The sequence below is a fragment of the Magnolia sinica genome, chromosome 3, assembly GCF_029962835.1.
Source record: "Magnolia sinica isolate HGM2019 chromosome 3, MsV1, whole genome shotgun sequence".
Classification (NCBI taxonomy): domain Eukaryota; kingdom Viridiplantae; phylum Streptophyta; class Magnoliopsida; order Magnoliales; family Magnoliaceae; genus Magnolia; species Magnolia sinica.
Genome location: NC_080575.1, coordinates 125576539 through 125598795, shown reverse-complemented (window position 1 = coordinate 125598795; position 22257 = coordinate 125576539). Strand labels below are relative to the sequence as shown.

The 22257-nt window shown below is 42.4% G+C and overlaps 2 protein-coding genes across 2 annotated transcripts; one reads left to right on the top strand and one right to left on the bottom strand.

Annotated features, from left to right (window-relative positions):
* Positions 1-1511: 1511 nt before the first annotated feature.
* On the top strand, positions 1512-22146 carry LOC131241183 (exportin-2). The gene is made up of 2 exons (XM_058239896.1): positions 1512-4627; positions 21826-22146. Exon 1 carries the CDS (start codon positions 1671-1673, stop codon positions 4575-4577), a length of 2907 nt encoding a protein of 968 aa, XP_058095879.1. The 5' UTR covers positions 1512-1670; the 3' UTR covers positions 4578-4627; positions 21826-22146.
* LOC131239154 (uncharacterized) lies at positions 12598-13248 on the bottom strand. The gene is made up of 2 exons (XM_058236711.1): positions 13005-13248; positions 12598-12914 (listed from the first exon to the last, which is right to left on the bottom strand). The coding sequence occupies exons 1-2, from the start codon at positions 13246-13248 to the stop codon at positions 12598-12600; spliced, it is 561 nt and encodes a 186-aa protein (XP_058092694.1).
* Positions 22147-22257: the final 111 nt, after the last annotated feature.

The window sequence follows — 22257 nt, the reverse complement described above, 5'->3', positions numbered from 1 at the left end:
AACAGTATTGATTGAACACTCACCATTAAAACAGTTCATATGCTCCACTATAATTTTTATTTACCATCCAACCTGTTCATTGCGTTACACAAGATATAGGTAAAACACAAATATCAACTTGATCCAAAACTTAGTGGCCCAAGAAAATTTTAATAGTAGGCATTCAATCACCACTATCTTATGTGGTTTGGTCTACTTAGGTCCACTTCATTTTTGAGACAATGTACTAAAATGATCCCTAAAAATATATAAAACGCATACATCATCGTGGGGACACAGCACCGACAAGTACAAAACTACCCACTCTAGTCCAGAACCGCTACGCCATCCGGACGCAGCTGCGATGCCTTGTACATGAAGCTTCTGCACTCAAAAGTAAGTTTCTGCAATAAGAAACAAGGTGGGTCTCACCAAGATTTTTGTGATAAGTCAACTGTACATCTATTTTTCCAGATATTTTAGTAACGTGCCAAAAAATAATTCAGATCTAAAATTCAAGTGGACGCAAAATATAATGAGGATTGGACGTCTACTGTTTTAACATTGGAAGGGCTATGGACGTTTTGGCTCTGATTAATATTTTTATGGTTTCAGTTCATCACAGTGGGAATGATCTTATGAATGTCCTGGATGGCATCTAAACATCCCGGTGGACCCAGGGAGGTTTCAACGTTAGGAATTTCCCCGCCCACTTTTTCCTGTCGTGCGGCCACTTTGAAGTTTGGATCTGCCGCAGTTTTGGGCTCATGTCCTGACATGATCTGGAAAAACGAATGGACAGGGTAGATTTCTCCTAAACATCACAGTGGGCCCACCTGGCTTCCCGCACGAAGTTCTGGCAGCAGTCTGTCCGTCCGTCGAAGGTAAATCCGCGTCCGGGACCGTTGGAAGACTGAGCGGCTCGATGTCGCGCACCCGGGCCACGGATTGGCTACTGACACGTTGCGTGGCGAGACTAGCTCTGAAGTGACGTTAGTAAGTTCCGTGGCCCCACCATGATGTATGTTTTCCATCCACACCTTTCACCGGTATCAAAAGAACGATTTAAATCCAAAGCTCCGCGACCCCAGCACAGAAAACAGTAGGACAGTGATGCCCACATTGAAAACTTCCAAATGCCACAAAAGTTTTAGATCCAGCTGATATTTGTGTTTTCCTTTATTTAATATATTTTTTAACTTTTGAACAGGTTGGATTTCAAATAAATATTATATGGGCGTTAGGATAGTTTCAACGGTTGGAATCACTCTCCCCACTGTTTTCTTTGGTGGGATCCAGTACAGATTTTTATTTTGCCTAATTCTTTGGCTAATACACTAAAATGATATCTAAAAATGGATGGACGGTGTGGATATAACACATACATCATTGTGGGCCCACAGAACTTGGTGACGTCACTTCAGGAGCCGACTCGCTACTATCTAATCCGCGTCCGTGCACCCGTGCCTCATTTCCACGTGTGTGAGGCTTCTTGCAATTTGAAAAATTGTATTTGAGCAATCGCGCATGTAAACCCTTCAAATCCCTCGCTTGGAGGCAGCATCTCTCTCTCTGAGCAGTAAAGTAAGAACAGGCACCTCTCTCTCTCTCTCTCTCTCTCTCTCATCAGCAAAAGAAGAACAGGTACCCTTCTCGCTCACTCTCTATCTGTATTTCTGTATATCTGGAAGATGGATTGGAGCCCAGAAGCCCTGGAACTCCTCTCCCAATGCTTCCTCCAAACCCTCTCCCCAAACCCAGAGCCCCGTCGCCGTGCCGAAGCTCACCTCTCCGAATCCTCCGATCGCCCCGGCTTCGCTCTCGCCGTCCTCCGCATCATCTCCCTCCCTTCCGTCGATGATCAGATCCGCCAGGCCGCTGCTGTCAATTTCAAAAACCACCTCCGCTCCCGCTGGGCTCCGCCCCACCCTGACCAATCATCCTCATCGACAATCCCTGAACCCGAGAAGACCGAGATCAAAACCCACATCGTCCGCCTCATGCTCGCCTCCTCCCCCCGCATCCAGAGCCAGCTAAGTGAGGCCCTTGCCATCATCGGCAAGCACGACTTCCCCAAATCCTGGCCGTCTCTCCTCCCCGAGCTTGTATCCAGCCTCCGCCAGGCCACTGATTACGCCTCCATCAACGGCATTCTCAGCACCGCCAATTCCATCTTCAAGAAGTTCCGCTACCAGTACAAGACCAATGATCTCCTGCTCGACCTCAAGTACTGCCTTGATGGGTTTGCTGCTCCCCTCCTTGAGAGCTTCCTCAAGACCGCTGCTCTCATTCCCACCAATCTCCACTCAGCCGATGCTCTCCGTCCGCTCATCGAGTCCCAACGCCTCTGCTGCCGCATCTTCTACTCTCTCAACTTCCAAGAACTCCCTGAGTTCTTCGAAGACCACATGGGCGAATGGATGGCCGAGTTCAAGAACTACCTCACGGCAACGTACCCCACTCTTGAAAGTGACGCAAGGGGCGATGGGGTCACCATTGTTGATGGGCTCCGCTCCGCTGTCTGTGAGAACATCAGCCTCTACATGGAGAAGAACGAGGAGGAGTTCAAGGATTATTTGAAGGATTTTGCGTCTGCGGTGTGGACCCTCCTTATGGTCGTGTCTGCATCCTCGGCCCGCGAGCGGCTTACCATCACCGCAATCAAGTTCTTGACCACGGTCAGCACAAGCGTCCACCATGCATTGTTTGGCGGTGCAGATATCCTGCAGCAGATTTGTCAGAGCATCGTGATCCCGAACATTCGGCTGCGGGAGGAGGACGAGGAGCTGTTCGAGATGAACTATGTTGAGTATATAAGGAGGGATATCGAAGGAAGTGATCTTGATACCAGGCGGAGGATTGCTTGTGAGCTTTTGAAAGGAATTGCGACGAATTACAAAGAGCAGGTGATGGCGATGGTTTCTGTTCAAATTCAAAATATGCTGGGGCTGTATTCTGCAAACCCAGTCGAGAATTGGAAGGAGAAGGATTGTGCCATTTATTTGGTCGTCTCTCTTGCGACGAAGAAGGCAGGTGGGAGTTCAGTCTCAACGGATCTCGTCAATGTGGAGAGCTTTTTTACAACGGTTATAGTTCCGGAGTTGCAGAGTCAGGACACCAATGGGTTCCCGATGCTGAAGGCCGATGCTTTGAAGTTCTTCACCACATTTCGGAACCAGATATCGAAGCCGGTTGCGGTCGCATTGATCCCCCACGTGATTCGATTCCTTGGCTCTGAGTCGAATGTGGTTCATTCCTATGCTGCAAATTGCATCGAGAAGCTCTTACTTGTCAAAGATGAGGGGCGCCCGCGGTATACTTCTTTGGATATCAACCCCTTGGTGCCAATATTGATGACTAATCTTTTTAATGCTCTGAAATTTCCGGAATCTCAAGAGAATCCGTACGTCATGAAGTGCATCATGCGAGTTTTCGGTGTGGCCGACATCGGTGGCGAGGTCGCCGGCGTTTGCATTATGAGCCTAACAGCAGTTCTTAGTGAGATTTGCAAGAATCCAAAGAACCCAGTTTTCAACCATTACTTGTTTGAGGCTGTGGCTGCTCTGGTTAGACGGTCCTGTGAGAAGGACCCATCTCTGATCCCGGCATTCGAGGCAAGACTCTTCCCTGTTCTTGAAACCATTTTGGCCAATGATGTTTCCGAGTTCTGGCCTTACACATTTCAGATCTTCGCCCAGCTTGTTGAGCTCAATAGACCGCCTCTTTCATCCAGCTACATACAGCTTTTTAAGCTTCTTTTGTCGCCCAACACTTGGAAACGGTCCGGGAGTGTCCCAGCTCTTGTACGCTTGCTTCAGGCATACCTGCGGAAGGCACCTCATGAGCTGAATAATGAAGGGAGTCTGACTCAGGTGCTGGGGATATTTGGCTTGCTGGTCAAAGCTTCGAGTACGGATGAGCTGGGTTTCTATGTGTTGAACACTGTTATAGAGAATCTACGCTATGATGTGATAATGCCTTATGTTCGTGACATCTGGAGCACCCTTTTCACGCGGCTGCAGAACCATCGAACTGTCAAGTTCATAAAGTCTCTCGTGATATTCATGTCGCTTTTTCTGGTCAAGCATGGGCATGAGACTCTCGTGAACTCGATAAATGCAGTTCAGCCCGAACTATTTGGCATGATTCTCCAGCAATTCTGGGTTCCCAATCTCAAGCTGATCACGGGAGCCATCGAGATGAAATTGACTTCTGTTGCCTCAACCAAGCTTATATGTGAATCTCCGAGCCTTTTGGATGATGCGGCCGCAATGCTTTGGGGTAAGATGCTTGACAGTATTGTTACTCTTCTTGCCCGACCGGAGCAAGATAGAGTGGATGATGAACCAGAAGTGCCTGATATCGGAGAGACGGTGAGTTATACTGCAACATTTGTCCATCTCTACAATGCTGGCAAAAAGGAGGAAGATCCTGTCAAGGAAATAAAAGATCCAAGAGAATTTTTAGTGACTTCCTTGGCAAGACTATCAGCTTCCTCCCCTAGAAAGTACCCTGCAATCATACAACAATCCTTGGATCCCACCAATCAAGCAGCGCTACTCCAGCTTTGCGGGACATATAATTGCTTCATAGTTTAAAGTAAGAAGCTTCATCGCAAACTTGGTTTCAGCTCTTGTTTCTGGTTTATGTATGCTTCTCTACTAATGGCTTGTTTTTGGTTCATATTACTGTTGTGATGGAGGCATTTTTGTGTTTTTTTTTTTTGTTTGCATGAGATAATTTTTCTCTTACATATTGTTTCTTTGTCTGTCTATGAATTATATACCTGTGGATATAGATTTACATGCTATCTCATGCTTCTTACTTCCTCTGTCTTACGATGGAAAAATTGTATGCTGCGATAATCTATCCCCAAATATCTAAACAGGTAAATATATGGAACTCTACAGTATAGTTTAGAAACCTGCAAACTTGACTAGATATCCAACCAGATCAGGCTGACTCGAAGACTTGATTCAACTCATATCTGTATTTAATAATTAAATTAAGAAGAATGTTTGACTGATAATAGATGGAGGACGTACTTTATAAGTGTCAGAGAACAGTTGTGAAGATTACAGCGATAGCTTGTGTTCTCATTGCAACAAAAGAATCGGGAGTAGTGTATTCGCAGTTGATCCCAATGGGAGAACTCTCATTTATTTTGTAAGATTTCGATATTCTCAAAGAATAAAGGCTGTGAGAGGAACCCTGATGAAGTGGGGTAGTTGGTTGTTATCTCAAGGCAAGAGCTGGTAACTTTGCAAACTTCGCCCCTTTTTTTCTTTACAAGAGGTCATGACTTGGTCGTGTTAACTTGCTACCTTGGATGGAACAGCAGGGAGCAGTAACAGCAATAAAAGCTAGAAATATGCTATTTTATGGCTAAAGTTTCTACTTTCTAGTGATCATGAGGCTTCTAAGTTTGTCCAATGCCTTTTGAGTAGAATATTTGATGCAAGACACGTGATTTAATGCTAGCATGCAACATGGAAATTAAGAAAGAGTCCATAAAGTAATTCAATTAACAAAAGATGCTAACTAAAATATGATTTAACCTAAATCATATGCCCGCATGCTAAGAAATCACATAAATCAAATAAAATTATGCCTGATGGAAGGATAAAACTTCCAATTTAGCATAGACACGTTACACACTCAAGGGTCCGACTTGCAGGTTCTATAATTAGGGTTAGGAAGGGAAAAACTGAAAATTGGAAAATTAGGGTTATGGGAATTGGGAATTTTGGAATTGGGGTTTTTTAGAATTTGGGGAAAAGATGAAATTAGGGATAAATTAGGCGAATTGGTTAAGGGGATTGATGGATTTAGGTATTGGTAGAGGAGAATTAAGGTTTTGGATGAATGGAGATTTGGGGTCCTCAGTGGTTAATTTCGGTTGGAGTTGAAGTTGGATGATGAAAAGTTGAAAAAAAAGATGATTTGGATGGTTTTGGATAGGAAGAGAAGAAGAGAGATGAAGTTTTTGGGAATATACTACTTTTGAATAGAAAAGGAAGATAAATGGAAGATGATAGATGGAAGCCTCGCACATGTGTTGAATGGAGAATGGAATCACACCACACCCAAACTCCAAATCACATGGTGTATTCTTAAAATCACATGAAGAAGAGAAAACACAGATTTTTTTTTTCTCTTCAAAATAATGGTATTAGGGCTTCACACACTCCCTTTTCACTTTTATAGTCTTAAAAAAGACCTTTTACAAAAAGATGCTCTCAGATAAGATTCTCAATATAAAGACGCTTAATAAATTAAAAGTTGTTCCTAACCCCTAATCTTAACACAAATATAAGCTATATAAAAAATGACGAAGCATGTAAATAATCTAAACAACTAAATTATTTCATGGGCCATTGAGGTCTATGATTAAGATGCCCGATGATAATGATCTAATGATCTGATCATTGTGTCTATCAAGCTCCTATATGTAGCCCACATGCATCTTCCCAGTGTGGAATCTTCAAAGATGCACAAACATGCACGTGGGGTATTCAACATGGCGGCTAGGAATGTGAATTGGGCCAAGTGGGCCCCATGTCATGGTTTTCTAGCTATAAGGAAACTGGCTCAACCCTCCTCTTCTGGTATGGTGCTCGGATGTCCTCATCAATATTTGTGCAAATACTAGAAAGGGACTTTACAAATGCTTCGATTTTTGTGCCAAAAAATAGAACTTTAGAACTCTAGAGTCGGGCAATTAGTACTGCTACATTTTGATAGACACTTATTTTTTGTGGAGAAAGATGATCACTAATTGGAAGAGTAGGATTTCAGATCCTACTCTCTCACGAGCTAATGTGGCATTGTTGCAAGATCATGGTCGTTCATCTGTTGGTTGCTACTTTGTATGTGCAAAGGCCCAAAAGCCAGTCTGGTTCACTCATCATGTGGGCCACATGTGCATGAATGAAATGGACAGCTAGAGAATAATAATCAATGGTTCGCATTAATATTATATGTGTGGTCCACAACGATCATCAGATAGTCTAATTATTGGGCCACAACATATACATCACAGGGCCCACCTGATTAAGAGTTCGGATGTTGAATGTATAGAATAATTCTAAAACTTGGTTACCCAATTTGGAAATCTGCTGAGGCAACTCGAGTCAATGAGATTTCAAGCAAGTCATTAGGAAACTCACTTGTTAGTGTGGTTCAATCGTGAATCGACAAGACTCCTCAAGTCATCTCGCTAACTTGGTCAACCCAATGCAACTCGGGGTGACTCCAACTGAGTTACTCGCCTGCTGAACTTTTTTTTTTTTTTTTGATAAAAGATAAAAGAATCTAAACCAATTTCAAACTTATGACCTCATTAGGTAAATGTCAATAACCAGTGGCCGATGGGCCATGTTTTTGTTAAATTAGCTAGTTTATATCTATTTAAATAGTTTTAATTAAAACAGACTCGGACTAAGTGAGCACTCCGTCAAGTCTTCGAGTCAATCTGACCCTGTGACTGGACATCAAGTTGATTTTAGTTTTCAGGTTTTTGAACTATGGTCGAGTGCATGTGCCACATGGGGGAACTCTACTCTAATGAGTAGCCATGGCAGGATTGTTTTCTATGATAACAACATTATCTCTATTGAACTATAGAACATAACCCTTTTTTTTTTAAATTTTTATAGAACATAACTTGTGATAGTATGTAAGCATACAAATATAAAAGCTAGGAAAGTGGACTGATTCAGCCAGACTTAAATGTGTAGTTGATATAACCTATATTTGAATTGAAGGAGTCAGCTCCCCATATCATACTAATCCAACTTACGAGCTATTGGAATCTCCTACCAAGGGTGTGTTTGGATGCACTATCATATTGAATTGCAATTATCAGTTTGATAAAGTGGAAGTAACCAAATTGTAGTGTGTTCTGGTCTTCAAATTGCATACACATTACTTTCAAGTTTCGAGGACTAATTCCTCATAATAGATATACGACGAAACATCATTAATTTCATGATTTCCTTTTGATTAAGTTGATTGTTTTCAATTCAATTAATCTGTACATCTTAATGCACACTCTTTGATTTTCTTGGCACTTTGGACTGGAAAATTATTTATTTTCTACATTCGTTCATTTCCTATGTTTATGTCCTATTTAACTAACTGATGTCTGACACAGCTATTATGCTAAGAGAAAATATTATGCCAAGAGAAGAACATCTAGAACATATTTGGAAAGGAGTCATTCATGTTTCTAAGAAATACCAACATGTCGAGGGAACCATTCTCATGTTCTGGTGTCATTCATGCGGGGTATTTGAAATTTATTAGGCCTATACATGCATGTTGAATCAGACCGTTTTTAGGCTTGATTGAAACTAGGGGTGCAAATGGGTCGGGTTGGGTCGAGGAAGGTTCTAGACCATTCCCAATTTAATTTTGGTGTAGATCAGCCCTGGAGGAAATCTATCAATTTGTGGTTGGGTCCGGGACCAAGTCCAAGTAATTTGGGTCCAGGTTTGGTCTAGATTAAGTGGATACAGACCCGACATATATCTATGGGCTGGATTGTGTGGGGTCTTCTCCTTCTTTTTTTTTTTTTTTTTTGAAGGATAGTGCTGACTTATTATTTTTAAAAAAGATGACTTTTGGTTTGCGGGTGATTGTGTGCATCTGCAGGGAATAATCTCGCCTTAAAAGGGGGCGGGGACACCTTGTCGTCATTAGAAGAAGAAGAAGATTATCCGCAGTTAGGATCCTTTTCTTAGAGACCAACCATCCAAAGGCGATGAACTTGGGAGGGACCGGATACTTCCAGATTTGCCTACAGTGGGGAATGTTGAGAGGAGGAGAGCGGTCTAGCTGACTATAGAAAGATCTGACCGAAAATTTGTTGGACTTGGAATTCATCCAGACCAGAGAGTCTTCCATAGAGGGATCAGGAGAAGCCTTTTGGATGCAATTGAGGAGATTCACGAATTCCTGGATCTCCCAATCTTGGAGATTTCTTCTACAAGCCACTGACCACAATTTTCCCTGCAACTACTGAATAAGAATCCACCACCGACACTGCCGGATTGGGAGCAAGGGAGAAGATTATCGGAAATTTATCTTTTAATGGAGTATTATCCACCCATCTGTCTGACCAGAACCTGATGTTGGCTCCCTTTCCAAGCTGAAACTCTTACGCCTTTTAGAACTTCCTCTTGCATGACAACAATGCCTCTCCAAAGAGCCGAGGGCTTGTACCGAGACGAATCTTTGCACCACCAGCCCCCTTTAGATCTGCCATATTTATTTTTAATAATTTTGTTCCACAAGCTATTACTCTCCGTGCCCAATCTCCAAATCCACTTTCCCAGCAAAGCGCGATTCATTAGCTTCAAGTTTTTTGATTCCCGCCCCTCCCTGTTGATAGTGCTTACAAACAACTTTCCAATCTACCAAATGGAATTTTTTCTTCTCTCCCTTGTTATGCTAGAGAAAGTCCCACCTCTTCCTATCGATAACCTTCAGAACTGTGGAGGGACATTTGAAAAGGGACATAAGATAAATGGGAAGATTTGACAGGGCCGCCTTGATAAGAGTTAGACGACCCCCTAAAGATAGAAACCTGCATTTCCATTTAACAAGGAAGTGATCGAAGAATTGACAAAAAGCTTTTAGGATGGAGAAGAGGTATTTATTACTAAGAGGTCGGATAACATTGATTAAATTTGGCTTTAGATGGCGTGTCGATATATTACATATCTTTGTTGTGGTACCCAAAAAGTGTTATTACTGGGTTGGAAAGAATTTAATGGGATTTTTTATGACAACCTAAAGCAGGTGCATTTTCACATTAGGCTCGAGTGGGGTGGGCTGTGGGATGCAGGGGTACATTCTGGATGGGCTGCCTGTGTGAGGTGGGCCTCACCCGTGTGAGGCGGGTGGCTCGTGTGAAGCGAAACCCAAGTGAAGTGGGGCCCATGAAGAGGGGGTGGTCCTAACCCATGGGATGTGGGGCCTGGGCTATGAGATAAATGGATTGATTCGTCATACTCTATCAGTTCGAGCTTTTAGAGCATGTGGTTAATCATTTTGCATCAAAGTGGTATCAGAGTGGGAGGTCTTGTGTTCGAGACTCCTTACCAGGGGTGATTATGCAGGGGCAATTTCACACCAGGCTTGAGTGGGGTGGCCTATGGGACGTAGGGGCACAATTGGGGTCGGCGGCTCGTGTGAAACAAAACCCATGTGAAGTGGGGCCTACGAGAGGGGTTCAGTCGAGTTCCTAACCCATGGGATGTGAGGCTTGGGCTTTGAGATAAATGAATTAATTCGCCATACTCTATCAGTTCGAGCTTTTAGAGCAAGTGGTTAATTGTCCTGCATCAAAATGGTATCAGAGTGGGAGGTCTTGTGTTCAAGACTCCTCACCGGGGGTGATTATGCAGGGGCATTTTCACATCGGGCTTGAGTGGGGTGACCTGTGGGATACAGGGGCATAGTCGGGGTGGGCGGCCCGTGTGAGGTGGGTGGCTCGTGCGTAGCGAAACTCATGTGAAGTGGGGCCCACGAGGGGGGTTCGGCCGAGGTCCTAACTCATGGGATGCGGGGCCTGGGCCATGAGATAAATGAATTGAGTCGCCATGCTCTATCGGTTCGAGCTTTTAGAGCAAGTGGTTAATTGTCTTGCATCAGAACCTTCAGAGGAGAAATACTAATACAATTTGGCTGAATGAGAGAGGTTTGTAGATCAAAAGAACAAGGGAGACTGGAGTGGGGACACGTGCTTGAAAACCATTGAATAACCTGCCTTGATGGGAAAATGGATCTGAAGAAGGATAATAGCTTTGGAAGTGATTGCCAACAAATATGGAATGAGAATAGGGGTGGTACACAAGGGCCTTGATTCAATACTAAGCTTCAGGCTGTGTAAAACTATCTTCGGGGTGAAAGAGAAATTTTTTCGAAGGTGAATGTGCTGAAAATCGGCAATGGTTCATGTACGAGGTTTTGGGAGGATATATGGTGCAAAGGCACTGCTCTTTGCCATGTGTCTACTCATGTCTACTAGGTGGCACAATAAAAAGGTTACTCTTAATGCTTTAGCTTATCATGAAATCGAGGAGCTTTTAGGATTTATGGAAATCCGAAGCAAATTAAGTCCAACACTTGGGGAGAGGGACATTTGGAGATGGAAGCTCAATAAGGAAGTTTGCGGGGCATTCTTTATGCATTGTGCATTCACGATGGAATATGGAACTGGCTTATTGGCATGTTTGTGGTATCTTGGTTGATATTGAGGGAGATTGAGGCTTTTCTTTATGTGTGGCATTAAAATGGTAACTAATGGGGTGTCTTGGCCTCTTGGGTGATGCCTACGATGTTTGAGCCTTTTTTTGAGACATGATATTGGAACGAATGATACGACATCGGACTACCGAATAGGCTTAGAAATAATACTAAAGAGGGAGCAAACGGAGAATCTTCCCAATTGATGCCCCGTCTAGATCATCGCATCTGCTTTTGAGGGAGATGGGGCAACACTCTTGAGATGATCCAATAGGCCGAGAAATTTACCCAACTCCTCATCCGCCAAACTCCTACAACAGGGAAGACACCACATGACTGACGAACCATAGAAAGAGAAACATTGCTTTACAAATATGAATCGATCGATGACCAAAGAAGCTAATCTTAGGAAGGAATCTTGAAGTGCATTATCGCCACACCAAACATCAACCCATAAACAAATGCAATTGCAATTCCTAAGAGCAAATGCAATACCTCTATGGACTAAGTATTCAGTTGTCGCAACCGCCTTCCAAACGCTCGAGGTGTGATATAGAGAGAGGATGATTTCTTCATCCACCCTCCCTTCCACACTCCATGCTTGCCACAATCTCCCTAAAAAAGTCTTCCCTCTTTGGACCCAAATCTCCAAATCCACTTCCCAAGGAGTGCCAAATTTGTGAGACCCAAATCTTTTACCCCCCCTTTCCACACTCCATACTTGCTTGTCACAATCTCCCTAAAAAAGTCTTCCCTCTTTGGACCCAAATATCCAAATCCACTTCCCACGGAGGCCCCCCCCCCCCCTTTTCAAAATCAGCTTGCAAACCTCATCCCATTTTAACAAATGAAATTTCCGGCCATCTGAAAACCCTTTCCAAAAGAAATCCCTTCTTAGCTTCTCAAGTCGTTCCAACACCGACTTGGGGCAAAGTGCACAAGAATATTTGAGAAGACTGCTTTGATGAGGGTCAATTGCCATCCCAAAGATAAATAATGAAAATTTCCTCTCTATTCTTTCCACTACTCTGTCCCATAAATGCTCGGCGGGCTTTCTGTTGCAAAGTGACAATCCAAGATGCGTTGAGGGAACTGAATACATTCGCAAGCCACATTAGTTCTTCATCGGAGACATACCCAACATTCACTTTTAGTCATGTTAATCTTGAGACCCAACGTTGCTTCAAAGCAAATGAGAATTTTTCGTAAATTATCTAGTGAAACCGCATTGGCATCACAAAATAATAGTGTCATCCACGTATTGTAGATGGCTAACTGTGATTCCATTCGCAGACACCTTGAAGTTGCTAATAAGATCGTTCTCCTCTCTTTTATAAAGCATTTTACTTAGCGCCTCTCCAACAATCACGAAGAGGTAAGGGGATCCTTGGAGAAGCCATTAGGCAATCCGTTCACCATCACCAAAAAGGTGGCGGACTGAACACATTTACGCATCCAACCTCTCCACTTTTGACCACAAACCAAGCGAGCCAGCATATAATCTAAGAATTCCCAATCTACATGATTGTACGCCTTCTCCAAATCTAATTTACACACCAGACCGCTGCCTTTCTCTGTGTCTAGAGTCGATGCATTCGTAGGCGATAAGGGTGCTGTTGAGAATCTGGCTACCCATAACATAAGCCCCTTGATTGACGACAATAATCTTGGAGAGGACCCTCCTAAATCACATAGCTAGCATTTTGGCTAGAATCTTATATGTGGGTGTCCAATAAGACTTATGGGGCGGAATTTTTTCAACTGTTCTGCACCTTCCAACTTAGGAATAAGGACCATAAACAATGCTCCCAAGTCTACTGATAACCAACCCCGCTCGAAGAATTTATAAATGAACTCCATAACATCCTTTCTAACAGTTTGCCAAAAATTCTGGAAGAACGCTATAGGAAAACCGTCAAGACTAGGAGCCTTGTCTCCACCTAACGAGTCTATGGCTGCTTTAATCCCATATTCCGAGAAAGGCGCTTCTAGAGACGATGCCTCCCCTGACAGCATATTAAAATCGAGATTATCGAGCCGAGGCCTATTCCAAACATCTCCCTCAAGCAAATTCTTCTAGAAGGTCACAACAACATCACATGTTTTTCCTGTATCTGTGACTCGGGTGCCATCAACAATCAAGCTACCAATTTGATTGCATTGAGCCCGAGCACTCGCGATAATGTGGAAAAAACGGGTATTTTTGTACCCCTCTTTTAGCAACATTGCCCTAGAGCATTGGCGCCACCTAATCTCTTCCTCTTTAGAACGGTTCACGTATCTTAAAAGTATGGCATCCTTTTTATCGTTATCCTCAACCAAAGCTCACCAGCCTCCTCTACAATATCTAGATCTAAGATCTCCTTAGCCATACTATCAAACTCAACCCTCCAAGCCCCAAACACACCTTTTGTCTAGATTTTTATCTTTTCTTTTAGAAGCTTAAGCTTTCTACACAATCTAAATCCAGCAAAACCTTTAACTACCAAAGATCCACCAATCAACAATAAGCTCCTTGAAGCCCTCAAATTCAAGCCATGCTAACTCAAATTTGAAGGGTTCGGGTCCCCATTTTTCTTCTGCTACTTCCATAGCAAGCGGCTAATGGTCGAAAATGGGGCCTCGATAGACCACGTTGACGGACCAACATGAACTTCTCAAGCCAGGATGAAGACACTAGGAACTTGTCTAGTTGTGAAAATATAGCGTCTTGTTGACCATTGGTCCAAGTAAATTTTGCACCTTCAAGTGGCAAAATCACCATCCCGTGCCTCACCACCCAATCTGAGAAATTCTTCATGCCACTAGTCAGAGTCTCCATTAGATTTTTCAGGAGTAAACCGCACCACGTTAAAATCTCCCCCGATGCACCATAGTGGATCCCATTTCAGTCTGATGCAGTCCAATTCAGCCAAGAACTGATCCCTCACGTTGCTGGAGCACGAACCATATACTATAGTGAAGATTCACTAATACTTGGAGGAAATTTCCTTGAAGAGAAAAGTACTCTAAAAAACTATCGATTTTTGGAGTCAAGCGACTCACCCCAAACAAAGTCCAACATACCTCTATTGATCGATGGAGCTTTGTCTCTTGCAAAGAAATAATCTCCGGCCTAGCTTTATTGCACACCTTTCTGACTTGGGCTCTTTTAAACTTGCAGCCCAACCTTCTGACGTTCCAGGAGAGGATAATAAATTTTCACCAGCCTTGCCTAATCTTCCCCTCTTACCTACGCTTGCTTTGCCTATTGAGTTGTAGTTGATGGAGCACTCCAAACTTAGAAGCGCCCTCCAACCCCTAGGGGACTTCCTAGTCGCCTGCTAATACTCCTGCCGCCTCAAACCAGCTCTAATCTCAACAAATTGGTAGAATTCCAGAACATCTTCATCACAGGCCCCAAACGACATGCCAACCATGCCCCCACCATGTTGAAAACGTCCTGTAGAGCATCTGAGTTGATCTTCAAAGATAGAATCTGGCCCACGAGATAGATAATTGTCCACCACCGTCACCACTTGCATCGGCACATCTGGCTTAAAGGTGAAGAGAGGAGTAATCACCACTGTCTCCTCAAGCATAACACCAGGATCCATGAACCTTTCCCTGACCTGAAGGCACTGATTCGAATCATCCACCTCTAATAAAGCCAACCGAGGATGAGCGTTGCGCTAGTGCCATCAATAGCCTTTTGCTCCAAAATGCACTCATCTGCTTCCCGAGACTCGTAGGTAAGATGATCCTTTCGCATGATTTCATCGCCGTCCAAATCCGTTGCAAGAATTTGTAAAGGAGCTTCTGAAGCAATAGATTGCGACGAGTCATCTCTCATCTCAAAAGCTTGGAAAATGATCAAAGATGCATTCGATCAAAATAAAAGAGGCAATTGCTCCCAGGTGCTACAACTAATGATTTCTCTACACTTGCCAATGAAAAGAAATATCCCCAAACTAGCCACGTTAGAAACGAATCTCGGACATGCGTCGAACTCCGCGATGGCCAACAACAACTCAACAGAGCCATTGGTAACATTTTCAATCTCGGTCCAACATGTACTCTGATTTGAGTCTCGAGCATGCATGGCTCTGCCATATATTGTAAGAGAGCGGCACAGAGGAGGTTTGGGGTTCGAACCAAAATTTGAACAGGGGGTTGCTTGCTATTCGACTCACCTACCTCACTTCCTCCAATGGTCAGGAGACACGTCGACAAGCCTTCGATCAGTGCTTCAGTTGCACAATTGGGTGGTGTGCCATCTTCCTTTGATTGACGACGAGCATGGCTTCCTTCCGGCTACCGATCCTCCCTACCCTTCCAAATGTACCCCCACCTAGCCCACAGAGCTTTAATTCGTCAAAACTCTTTCATTAAGGTTTTCAATCCCTCTTTTGTGTACAAGACGTGTCAAATTCGCTTTAAGATCGTTTTAAGGAGGAGAAATGAAAAGAATTGGAATAAAAGTGAAAAATAGGTGTTGGGCCCTATTTTATAAAATAAAATGATTGTTTTTCAATCTTTACTAGGGGAGGTTTTATTTTTATTTTTTGAAAGGCAACATAAACTTCCATTAAAAAGGAAAAGAAGCACCGAGGTAGCGCTAAATACAACCCACACAAAGGCAGTAGTAAACAAGGAAAAAGGCGCATACAATGCATCTTGGACCCACAGCCCATTTCTATACAAGAAACATTGCTCTACTAGCAACCTTCTCTTCCCGGTTGCTTTCATTTTGGAAGCACCTTCCCTTTCTTTCTCCCCAAATCATCTACAACCCAACCCACAAACATAGTCTCCATAAAATTTTAACTTGTGAAGAGCCACACCATGCCAAGCCTAAAAAAGATCTTTGACTTCAAGAGGCATGGAACAAGCTAAGTTGAACATTCTGAAGAAAGTTGACCACACTCCACATGTTGAAAGGGCAAAGGATGAAGAGGTGATTAATGAATTCGGCAACAAACATGCACATGACACATACATCGAGGATGTTCATTGATAGCTTCTAAAGATTGTTGATAGTTAAAACTCTTTTTTCTTCCCACTAGCCATCCAAAGGGCGGAATCTTTAGAGGAGCACCATATTGCCACACATGATCCGTGTGAGCAACCTTCGCTCCCTTCTTTTGAAGCATGGATTTGAAAGATTGGACTGAGAATTGACCTGATTTGTCTTTTGACCCACAACATCCTATTGCAATAATTGCTTGATGGGCAAAAAAAATGCAACCAATCTAGAAGAGATAAATCCGACTACTTCGTTGTCTCGGAGATTTCGACGGCACGACAGAACCGAAATGAGGGATTCACCACGTACATTATAGCATGTAGTAACCATAATATTGCAAGGCGGGCCAATAGAGGAAATTTGATGTGTAAGGGTAAGCCACCTCTCCTAACATCTCTTCCCGAAAGGGAATATTCTCCTCATTACCTAAAGTGAAGCCCGTTCTTAATTTGAATTTGGCGTAAACACTAGATCTCTTTCCAAATCGTTGACTCTTTGTAGAGCTGTACATGAACCAAGTTAGCTTGATTAACTTGCTTGACTCAAACTCGACTCAAAATTGGGTTTGAGCTGATTTTTTGAGCTCGAAGAGTTAGACTGAGCTCAACTCGGCTTGGCTCGGAACTTGATTCAAACTTGACTCGGTTTGAATCGATTCGACTCAGATCGGCTTCACTTAATATAAATATTTTGTAAATATATATTTAAATAAATTATATTATATATTTGATATATTAAAAGCTCTAAAACCTAAACTCAAACTCAACTCTCGAACTCGAACTTGTCTCGAAAGATCGAGCTCAAGCTCAGCTCAAGCTGTTGACTAAGCCGAGTCGAGTCGGCCAATCAGGATCAAAGACCAAGCCGAGCCGAGCCGAGTTCGAGCCGGGGTAGCCTGGTAGCCAAGCTTGACTTGGTTCGGCTTGTGTACAGCTCTAACTCTTTGTAAAGAGAGGAACCCTTAGTTCACCAATCCCCTTCAAGGCACCCATATTTGCTTTCAATTACCTCTTGTGAAAGAGTCCCCTTCTCCAAACCAAACTGCCACCACTAGTTTCCCAAGGGCGCCAAGTTCATCAATTCCAAATCTCTAATGCCAACGCCACTCTCATCAAAAGATATTCAATCCTCCCCCCACACCAAGAGGTGGAAAATTTTCTTCTCTGCCGTGCCCCTCCAAGGAAAATCATGTCTTAGCCCCTCCAAGTGAGCTAAAACTGACTTCAGACACTTGAAAAGTGACATGAAATAAATGGGCAAGTTTGACAATGCCGCTTTAATGAGAGTAATCCACACACTAAGAGACAAATACTCCACCTTCCAACTCACCAATTTCCTTTTGAATCTTTCCACCATTATCCCATAAATGTTTAGCTAGCTTCCCAACACAAAGGGAGAGCCCCAAGTAGGTCGAGGGGAATGAGCCCATCTTGCATCCAAAATACCCAGTGAAGCATTATAATTCCTTTTTTTCCATATAAATGCCAAGCATCTCATGTTTAGCCAGATTAATCTTCTGCAACGAAACCACCTTGAAGCATTCTCAAATTGTCGACCTTAGACTCGTCAGCTTCACCCAAAAAAAAAAAAAAAAGAGTATCGTCCCCAAACTGGATATGGGAAATCAGAGGATTGATTTTGCCACCTTGAAACAGCAAAAAAGATCCACTTCGTGACCTCCAATTGCATAACAGTCATGTTTTTTTAAATGGTGACTGATTGAACCCTGAATTGCGTAATGGTTCCAGCCGATAATGTTATGTAACGGTCGTTGCTTAACCATTTCGACACACCTTGATCTGGATCAATTGATTTCCCTCCCTCCAAACCCCTTGATTCACTATGATTTCCTGTCCCTTCATCACTCTATAAAGGTTCTTGAACTGTTCTTTAAGTAATTGGGTTGATGGACCATGTTTCCCCCCAAAATTGATCCTTGACCCATTATCAGGTCTCAATTGGGTGTAATTTTCAGTTCACTATTTACTAGTCTTCTTGTTAAGCACTTAGCTACCTGTTTTGTATGTTTTTTTTGCATTTTAATCGATTGCCTTAATTACCGTAATTGAATGGATTGCTATAGATTGAGTCAGGTTGGGTCTGGTTCATGTCTATTATTGGCAGTCCAGATCCGATTGATTTAGAAGTCAGGTTCAGTGCAGGTTGGGTCAACTTTGATAGGTTCCAGACCCAACCCATCTGATAATCAGAGTGGTATGTTGTACCCACGCCTGAACCAGTTGTTTCAATTTCAAATCTAGACCCATCTATTATTGGAGGTCCAATGGCCTGTTGTGTCAACCTGACCCACCTTTTTTTTGAACCATCCACCAGTGTCGTATACTGTGACCTGCTTGATGGACTAGCCTGATTTTGCAGCAGGTGACCTTCATGGTGGGTCTATCTTATTGACTCCTCAAATGTCCCACGCACATGACACGTTGGTATGTAAGTTGGGTTGCATGCATTCTTGTCATGTGCGATTGCATATGCGCATATGCGATCGCATAGCAGTTGGGTTGCATGCATTGTTGTCATGTGCGATTGCATATGCGCATACGCGATCGCATATTGGCCATGGCACATTGAATTTTTATTTTTATTTTTTGCAAAAAAATGACATTTTGCCTATAAAAAGGCTTCCAAATCTCCTCCATTTGCAATATTCTCACTCCAAAACTCTCTTACTCTATTTTTCTCTTACATTTCTTAACTACAAGTGGTCTTAATCTCCCTCTCTCTTGTATTTCCTACTTCCAAGTGATCTTAATCTCTCTCTCTCTTACATTCCCTCTCTCTTGGAAGTTGGAAGATCAAGATTCAAGTACTTTTAAGTTTCAAGGAAGATAGCTTGTTGATTTTCTACCATAATAAATAAATAGCTTGTTGATTTTGTTGTTACTTCTTGTTAACTATATTGTTAAATGTGGATGACTTGATGTTTAATTCATTGTTTAATTGATTTTATCTCTCTCAAATGTATTTTAAATATGTAAAATTAGTTATCTATTAACTTAGAAAAGTTCTACTCAGTTTCTTATATTTGTTTACATTTTCTACCTACATTTTTCTCTAATACATATATATATATATATATATATATATATATATATATATATATATATATATAAGTGTGTATCTACTTTACACATGGTAATGATAATATTCAATTTGGAAACAGAAATTTCTACATCGATGTTGTATCATTGGGTAGGATTAGTTTCTTGAAAGAAATTTAAGCTAGGATCAAGCTAGCATGTCAAATTCCCATCAGAATAATATGAAAAGATTAAAAAAGAAAAAAGAAAAAAAAAGAAAAAAAAAAGAAGAGAGAGACACTGGGCTAATCAATAAATGGGTGTGAGGACTGGAATTGAAAATTCAGGGCATGCAGGGAAATTTTAATGCACTCAACTACACCTAAAAACAATGTGCAGTGGGCTGTGAATTTGTCCTCTTTTGGTCTTCATTCAAGATTTCTGTGACTTCTTCTCCGTGGGGTTTTTTTTTTTTTTTTTTTTGGGGGGGGGGGAGGAGGGAGACCTTCAGGGCCTAGAGCCTTATCCTTGCCACCGCATAGCTACTATAATTTGCTCATCGTTAAATTCCTCTTCCAATTGATCAACCAAATCTTCTGAGAGTCAATTGAAGTCTAGATTACTGGGAGAAGGTCTATTCTAATCTTCCTCGGATAGATTCTCAAAAATATTCATCATGGACTCTTTGATTGGGCACATTAGACCTACGTTGCATGTATCGTAATGCTTTGGAGTCCAAGCTCTAAAGATATTAAAACTAGTTGGACTAAAATGAGCATATGGAATTGCAGTTTCAGTAATAATATGAGTGAACACGAAGAATAAGTTAAGATTGTTGACCAAGAAATACCCCAAAAATGACCATTTTTGATAGATTTGATAATTCATGAGAGCAGAGATTGAGAAGGATGTTGCTCATAGGATATTGAGCTCATTGGATGAAGCAGAGATGTCTCTCTGGCATTTTGTGTGATTGCCGGATGGCAATCAAACTGAAGGGGAGATTTTATAGGATAGCTCTAAGCAGACAGACTGTTGGGCAGTCAAGGAACAGCATGGTCAGAGAATGGGTGTAGCGGAAATGAGGATGTCGAGATGGATGAGTGGCAAGATGGGGGGAACTGCAGAATTAAAAATGGATGCATTCAAGGACAAAAGAGTAGCACCAATAGATAATAAGATGATGGAAAGATGTAGATGGTTTGGCCATAGACCAAGAACTGCACTGGTAGGAGTGAGTGGGTTTAAGTTGAAGACTCTAAAAGGACAAGGGGAAGGCCAAAAAGGGCATAGTTGGAAGTAATAAGAAAAGATTTGATAGCCATTGGTTTAATTGAGGCTATGGTCCTTGATAGAGCGGAATGGTGGAACATGATTCGTGTAGCTGACCCCAACTAGTTGGGATAAAGCTTAGATGATGATGATGGGGCATTTGTATGGATTACTTGGATTGAGATGATAAGTGGAAGTCTTATTGGGGTTGTAGGGCCTGAAAAGATTATGAAAGGAAGGCCTAAAAGGACTTGGATTGAAATGATAAGTGGAACTCTTATTGGGGTTGAAGGGCCTGAAAAGATGATGAAAGGAAGGCCTAAAAGGGCTTGGAGTGAAGTGTGGGAAGGGTTATTGAGGCATGTTCACGTACAAGGATAGGGCCTCAGATAGGAACGGTCAGCAAAACAGGATTCATAAAGCTAACCCAAATAACTAGATTGAGGCTATGATTGATTATGATGGTGGTGGTGATGCTATTTTTTATGGCATGTAAGGCATAGTTATATGTACAAATTGTTGACCCCTCCGCACCGCGCCCTGCCCCCCCCCCCCCCCCCCCCGGGGAGAAGGGATAACTTGATGGTGATGATTTCCTGCTGAAGCACTCTCACTTTTCAACTAATTCGGATAAGACTTTGGACTGTTTGGCATTCTGGTACCTTTTTTATTTTGCACCAGATAAGTGCTGTTCCAATTTCAAAGATCTGACAATAGGTGACACAGTTTTGGGTTGATGGGGGTGTTCATGTCCCGACATCGGGGATAGCAACGGACAAGATGCATATGTTGGAGTTTTGAACTGCTTGAAGGATGTTCAGACCCTGGCACCCAGGGTGCTGAATGCCTCTGTTGGATTTTATTTTTTTTTATTATTATTATTTTTCATGTGAGGCTCTGCATGCTGCGTGAGCTCATTTGTTGACTGTGCACAAGCTGCTATACTCAAATTTCTTTTACAAGCTACAAGATTGTCAATTTTGTTTTGCCTGTGAAATTCATTATGCTCTTCAGTCAATTGCTGGAAGGAATGTGTTTGTGCTCTCCTGGCAGTTTCCTAGATTTTTGAATTGGACAATGATATACTCTGCTGCTCCTTCATGTTCTAGTTTTCGTTGAAACATTGGTAGTTGCATTGTTACACGGATTTGTCTGACACCTAGAATCTGTATGCGTTTGCATTCTAGTTCATGGCTGTTGCAGATTCTTAGCTGCTCATCTTTACCCGAGCTGAAAATTGGATACTGAGAATTGCTCTGACCGTGATTTTTGTGGCAGAGATTCCAAGAAGGTGGTTTTGTTCTCTAGTCAGGTATCCTATATACAAGAGCATTGTGTCGGATGGCAACATGGGAATTTGGTCAGCATCTCTCTTTCTTCCTACCATTGAAGTATACGTGTGCCTTGTGGTGGTGTCATTGTCATGGTGGAACGGTCTGGTCGGGTCTTCTGTAGTCAGCACATGCCCCCTTCTTTTTTCAGAAGGATTAATCGTGCTGTTGTCAAATGTCAATTGATCTATGAGAGCCATAACATTGTGTTATTGCTGTTGAATTTTGAATCTGTAGAGCATCTTTCTAGCAATGTTTCATTGGACAACGAAGGTTTTGTTTCCTTCACCAGGAGTTGGGTGTGGGTTCGTAATCCCTCCCGTTGATGGAATTGGAGGCCAAACTCAGGACACCTAAAAGCATGGCTGCTGGTGATATT